Below are 7277 nucleotides of genomic sequence, written 5' to 3'. Positions count from 1 at the left end.
AAACATTCAGAAGTTGCTCCAGTTATACATAGTATAGACGTTAGAAATCGTTAAGGCACATGGATATATTAAATTCGCTTCAAATTCTCGTGATTAATTATTGAATGTTTAAGGATGGCCTTACGCTTTTAAAGTCATCAAATCCAAGGACTAATTCAAAGAGATTAAAATTATTTACATGGAAACTCAATGAATCTAGAAATTTGGGAATGTTAGGATATTTGCACCAGTATCTTGAAATATCTTGTATTCGGTGCAACCAAGCGCACCCTGCGGGAATCTACACGATCCATTTGCTTTATCTAATACAATATATAGCAACAAGATAGCCATTTTCTTGTCTTTTAGTCGTTGACAACAACTATTAATTTTCTTAGAGGACGTCCAATACTGTTTCTCAAAAGAGAATAAACTTCTTATAAACTTATTGAAATACAAAAGCATACACCCATCTCAATTCATTTGCATACGGACACCAATATGACACGTGGTGGCTTCCCAGGACGCCTTGCATGCTGGCTGCTAAGATTATCAACCAATAAGACATCTCCCTTTTGCCAGCTCAGATCCACGCAGCTCTCGTCCAAGATTTTCTTGTAGGCTTCGATGGCCTCTGGAGGGCAAGGGCTTCCATCGCCGAAGCTGATTTGGATGTCTCTCTCATTGCTGGTATAGCCCAACATTGGCTTGAACCAAACTCTCCTTCCTCCCAACTCCCTTATAGGGTCCATCGGCCCGAATATGAACTCGGCACTTCCATCAGCGTGGAATTCCACTGAGTTGCACGTGATCTTCTCTAGTGCCCTAGAAATCAATAGTCAACTCAGTTCTGGAGCACAATGTTCAGGTGGAGGTTCTTTGGTTAGAACTTGTCACTTTTAATATCATTTCTCCTGCCAGCATGCCACTTGTGTATAAAATCAGTACCATGAAAACGATAGGCCCCACCATGAGGATATTCATCCTCAAAATTCAGTAGGTGGGCCACACCTGTATGTAGAATCAGATGTTTGTCCATTCACTCCAATTTTGTGGTCCACCTGATGATCAAACCAGTTTGATTTTTGTTTAAGATGATCTTCATCGTGGGTCCTACTCTTTTCATGGTACTGATGTCCCAAAAAGTGGCACTTTGGTGGGAAAGATGGTATGGTACCTCAAGTTGTAGTACCTTGCCTGTAGATGATCAGTTTTTACCGTGTAACCCCGCTGGATGAAGTGAGGGGTCCCACCCAATTTCGATTGGAAACCTATGTATTGAAAATGGTTGGTCCAATCATTAATTTGATTGGTGGATCCTTTGGTTTCACCCAAAGCAAACATGTGGGCCGCGCATCTGATGAGTCCTCCTTAAAAAGCTACATGATACTCTGGCAGAGTGGAACATTTCATACACATGCACTCAGCAAGTGTATATATGCATGTAAGTCAATCCACCCATCTCTCGAAACTCAAATTGATCAGCCTATTGTAACCTCTTATTAATGGGCATCTGTTTGTTGAAATCAAACCATCAGCTACTTTTTCATTTTTAGTCGTCCATTAGTTGTACCCACCAAGCGGCCACCGATAGAACACCAGTTCAATGTAATTGTTGGCCTATGGCCTATCTAAAGTGGGACCAAGATTCGGAGGTTTAACATTACTTACATGCATGCAACAGATGATCAGATCTATAATTTAAAAAATAAAAATTAAAAATCCTTATACCTCTTTTCAGCTTCCATTTGGTTGTCTGTTTTTAGCAGCTCTTTCCATGTCTTGCTAATGACCTTGTCGCCGGAATCCGCATCAGTTGCAGTACTAAGCCGGATAATGAACCCGACCTGGGATAATTTCGCTACGAAATCTGGCATAATCTCCTCCATCTTCTCTACTATAATGTGGCTTGGCAATATCGACGTCTCACCGCCTTCCGGCGATGGTTCCAAACAAAAGAAAAAGATTTTCGAAGGGAACTCTTTAAACTGCATGAATCAAAATTAGGAATAAATAAATAAATATGTGAACGGATTTATATGAAAGGTGTGTTTCCACAGAATGCATGGCACACGTGTGGTGTTGACGTGACAGTCTGATCATGTGAATGGTAGTTGTGGGTGGGGACCACTCAAGACGATTATCTGAACGTAGATTAAGCATATATACTGAAGTTTTAAGACTCATAAACTAGACTTGGTTTAGTAGGAAGCTCCCTTGAGTTATTTTGAGACTTGAACACCAACAATCGGTGAAAGGTATGTTTGGTTGCGTGTAGTATCATGATATTTTGCACCAGATTAGACTGATTAATGATGAAATATCATGATATTTTGTGCAACCAAGCGCACCCTAAATCTAATATTTAGGGTTGATAAATATTATTGGTACTTTTGGGTGTGTCGAATCTAGTTTAAGCAAGTTTTTCTTTCTCAGTTGAATTAACCGAGTCAACCGAGTACTGAACAAGTCCTGACCGAGTCAGGACCAATCGGAGTCCTTGTGAAAATCTGAATGAGTTGAGCTGATGATGTAGAGGGGGTCGCAGGCACTTTCATGTCCAAGATGGACCAAAGAAGGCCCAACCAGAGGCAGAAGTGATCTGAACCGTCGAAACCTTAAAAAAGGCGGATCTTGCAAATCGGAATGAGATATTCGACATACCATGTTTGAATTTGGGGTAGGAGAAGCAACTTTAGCCATCCAACCCGCTATGCTGGTTGCCCTCGCCGAATTTGTGAGATTCCGTCGAATCTCCGGTAGAAAGTCCTTTTTAGTTCCATTTTTACTATTTATAGTAAGTTTTAGTTCGATCATAACTTTTGATACATTGAGTTTTAAGAGTTGTCTGACATGAAAAGTTATTAGAAAAATTAGGAGAATAACATGGTTAAGTCAAATAGGACAATTATTATTTTTGGCTGAAAATCATGTAGTCTAGTGGCAATCATAACCATCTATAAATAATATGTTTACCATTGAGTCACAAATTTTAGGGAGTTTGAGTTGGAGTTTGATTCTAAAACTTCTCCCAACGTTTAGTATCACTATTTAAAGGGTTATAAATTCATTATTTCTATTTTCTTTTTCTCCCTCGTGAATTCAAGGTTTCTCTACGAGGAGTCCAGAGAAGCTCCGTGAATTTGGAGTAGTTATCCCCTCGATGAAGACGGTAAATGACCTCATCATGTTCATCCCTACCTCAGCTGACTCGGGCAAGTCGAGTGTGAGGTTTTACAATTTTCATATTTGACTGAGCTGTGCTGACTCGGGCAACTCGAGTGTGAGCTTTTACAAATTTTCAGAGTTAGATGTGTAGTTTCAAACATCCATCGTCCTGATGGCCGGCCACAAAAATGGATGGTTATGTAGGACAAAATTCAACAGCAAAGTCATGATGATCGGATGATCAAGATTATCCCATCACTGCAATTGTTGGGTTATGGTTGTCCATATGGTACATACTACGTACATCATCAGATCAACGGTCCTAATCACCAGCAACGTTTGCAGAGAGAGAGAGAGAGAGAGAGAGAGAGAGAGAGAGAGAGAGAGAGGAACCATGGACATCTCGTGATGAAAGTTGATGAGCTGATCAAGTGGTGCTTCATTGGCGGTGTAGATCCTATCAGTCACCTTCACACGGGTGGTGGCGCCCATGTAAGGCATATCATCCCACTCGAACGCTTCAACCACATGTGCGAAATCTTCGGCAGAGGATATCCCAAAGCCCCTGAAGAGGATTGCTCCGTGCTGTTGCAATAGATCCGAGAGCCACTGACGATCACCTCGCACCATCTCTATTAGATCGCACGTGTTCCCGGGGAGGAGAGTCTTTGGGAAGACCTTTCCTCCGAAAACCTTCTCCTCCACGATCTTCCCTTCTACAAACCCCATCTCTCTCTCTCTCTCTCTCTCTCTCTCTCAAGTTTTGTCCAAGAGAGGATTTATACCCAAAGTTCTGTAGGTGACATAGAGGATTTATATCAAAATTCTATAGACGACAGAGAACATTAGTTTATAGTTTTTACGACATCAGAAATGCTAAGAGGATTTGCACGAGGGTACATTGAAGAGGCAAATCATAGTACATTTTGCGTGAGATCTGAGCCATTCATCAGGTGGTCCCACCATGATCATGCCCCGCCAACAAAGTCAGGCTGGCTCGTTTAAAAGGTGAACAAGCATGCATCTTGGCTTCTTTTTTACACCTTTAAGGGTCCATTTTACTGTAGCATGTTTGGTAGTGGGGCAGCCTAATCTTTTGGCCAAGGCATATTCAATGTAAGGGTCCATTGGTGTATCACCTTTTTAACTTACAATAAGTTAATAAGTTATTTTTTTCTTAAATAAGTTAGTTTGGCTATTAAACTTAAATAAGTAACATTAAAAAAAAAAATCAACTTATTTTTTAAGTTATTTTTTTAATTACTTTTCCATTCTCAAAAGTAAGATATTTTCTTTATTTTCAGGAGTGACACAACAACTGACCAAATATGTTCCTGAACCCTTCTAAGTTAATGAGAGTGAAAAATCATCATATAAATGAGTAGATATCTAGTGCGCCCCATATGATGATGGCCTATATCAAGGTGGCCTCACATGATGGACAATCCACATCAAAGGTCTGCCCATAATAATGAATGGCCCAAATTCTAAGTGAGTCCCAAATGATCATGGTCAACCCACTTTGAAGGCGAGGCCCACATGATGGGTAACCCACATCAAATGTAGGCTCTACATGATGATCAATTAATAATGTTAGGCCCCACATGATCGATGATCCATATCAAGGTAGGCCCCACATGATGGACAATCCACATCAAAGGCCAGCCTAACGACGAGTGTCCCATATCCAAGGCGAGCCCCTCATGATGGACAGCCCACATCAGAAGTGAGCTGACATGATGAACATTACACATCAAAGGTGGACCCACATGATGGGCAATTACATTGATGTTGTGCCCCACATGATTGATGACTAACATCAAAGGTGGGCCTTACCTAATGAATTGTGCACATTAAAGGTCACCCCTTAATAATGAATGTCCCACAACCAAGGTGGGCCTGCATAATGGATAGTCAACATCAAAGATGAGGCCCACACAATGAATAACCCACATCAAAAGTTGGCCCCACATGATGGATTGTGGATGTGATGAGGGGACCAAACAGAATTTCAGTATAATTACTTAGGATGTTAGAAACCAAATATACTTTTCTATTTTTTAGATGATAAATATGTTATTTACCAAATATATTTATTTGTTAATTAAGTAGAAACCAAGATAAGATACTTATGGCATAAGTTGCTTATCTAAATATAACTTACCATCCAAACTCCCCCAAAGGACCCATCTGATGATTGGCCTCGTGCCAACCATGAATCGCCTTTTTCTTAATCTAATATCCACATAATCAATCTGATTTTGAGGTGCAGAGCTATCCAGGATGGGTCCTACAAAAGTTAGATGGTTTAATTTCGTTTCATCTATGCCACTGGTGCAATTTATGAGTAACCATGTATGTAACAACATTTGGAATGTGTTCCGGAATATTAAATCAATAAGTGGACCATCGGTATTGAAGGCATAGGAAATTCTAGTGCCATTGCTTCTCATTGGCCCGTATCATTTTCCCATTTCGGATGACTCCACCTCGCAAAATACACTGCATTTCTCTCTCCCCAATTGATTGGGTGCTACACAACACAAATTTTAATGTGTGGAGCTTATATGAGCCCACCATGACTTTTGTATTAGATCTAATATGTCCATCATTTTTTTTCAAATAATTCTAGAGCATGAGCCTAAAAATGAGTGGACCACACCACAAGTAGTTAGGATTAAATAAACTACCGTTGAAATCATTATCAACTATTTTGAAAGGTTTAAATTACTGTCCACATACTTTTATAAACGTTTCTTATAGCCGTCCATCTACTTTTGAATTATTCAAAGTTTCTAGTAACATGGTATTAAATTAATTTTGGGCGGTTGCGTCTAAGTCAAAAACGGGTTGCATTTCGTAAATATTCATTATTTTATTGGGTGTTATCGTCCCTTTTCGGCTTTTACTCTTGATTTTCCTACAAGGAGCAAAACAAGATCCTAACCGTTCATCAGGTCAGCTCTATTGGATAGACCATAAGACCAGAATGGCACCGATTGAAAAACCCTAAGCCATCTTGGAGAGCGGATTTGGTAGGACCCTGGCCTCACCGAAGACGGTGCAGCCGTTTTCGTGGGTTACCATGGGCCCACATTGATGTATGTATTATGTATCCATGTTATCCATCCGTTTTTCAGATCATTTTCGAGTACCATTAAAAAATGAAGCAGATCTAATTATCTACCATAAGAAACAGTCGTGATTGACCGTCCTGCCATTAAAATTTTCTTAGGGCGCAACTTAATGTTTCCGTTGTGTTGCTTTACCATCTAATCTGTTGATAAGGTCACGTAAGCCTGGACAAAAGGGAAACAACAAATATCAGCTTCATCCAAAACCTGTGTAGCCCATTAATGGTCAATCACCACTGTTTCTTATGATATGGTCCATCTGATAATTGGATCTGCTTCATTTCTGGAATAATACCTAAAATGATCTCTAAAAATGGATGGACGGTGTGGATACATAATACATACGTCAAGGTGGGCCCCATGTTAATGGACGCACCGGCTTGGGTGAGGCCGGGGTCTCTCCTAATCCGCTCTCCCCATCTGGTTTGATAGAAATGGACGTGGATTTCTTGCCAAAGCCTTTCCTAAACCTAGGCGGAGCCCACCGTTATGTTTACGAGAAATCCATCGGTGCATCCGTTTTTTGAGCTCATTTTAGCGTATGGGACCAAAATTGAGCAGTATCCAAGCTCAAGTGGGCCGTACTAAAGGAAAAAGGTGGTTAGGGAAATTCCTACCGTTGAAATTTCCCTGCGGTAGACAGTGATGTTTACATGCCATCCATGCCGTTCATAAGATCATTCTTACTGAGATGAACTGAAAACACAAATGTTAGCATGATTCAAAACTTGGGGCCCCACGAATATTTCAACCGTGGATTTTCAATTCTCACATTTTCGGCTTACTTAAGTATTAGATACAGCTCACTTTTTTTACTCATGTCGTAAAATGAACTCAGAGAACGGATGGACGGGGTGGATCCATCTAGAGTATTTTCAATATTTGGACGGCTTGGATTCATTGCAGAAGGTGTAAGATACTGATCCTCACCTGCGTCCTACCTATGCTGCAATTGACTAAACTGTACCAAACCATTACGTCAGTGATAAAATAAGA

At 40.3% G+C, this 7277-nt stretch overlaps 1 protein-coding gene across 1 annotated transcript; it reads right to left on the bottom strand.

Annotated features, from left to right (window-relative positions):
• Positions 1–208: 208 nt before the first annotated feature.
• Positions 209–3899, bottom strand: LOC131242657 (clavaminate synthase-like protein At3g21360). The gene is made up of 3 exons (XM_058241438.1): positions 3541–3899; positions 1711–1967; positions 209–804 (listed from the first exon to the last, which is right to left on the bottom strand). The coding sequence occupies exons 1-3, from the start codon at positions 3874–3876 to the stop codon at positions 459–461; spliced, it is 939 nt and encodes a 312-aa protein (XP_058097421.1). The 5' UTR covers positions 3877–3899; the 3' UTR covers positions 209–458.
• Between the last annotated feature and the right edge of the window lie 3378 nt (positions 3900–7277).

Source organism: Magnolia sinica, chromosome 4 (genome assembly GCF_029962835.1).
Source record: "Magnolia sinica isolate HGM2019 chromosome 4, MsV1, whole genome shotgun sequence".
In the NCBI taxonomy this organism is placed as follows: Eukaryota; Viridiplantae; Streptophyta; class Magnoliopsida; order Magnoliales; family Magnoliaceae; genus Magnolia; species Magnolia sinica.
Note: the sequence above shows the minus strand (reverse complement) of the source record. Positions and strands in the feature narration are given on the sequence as shown.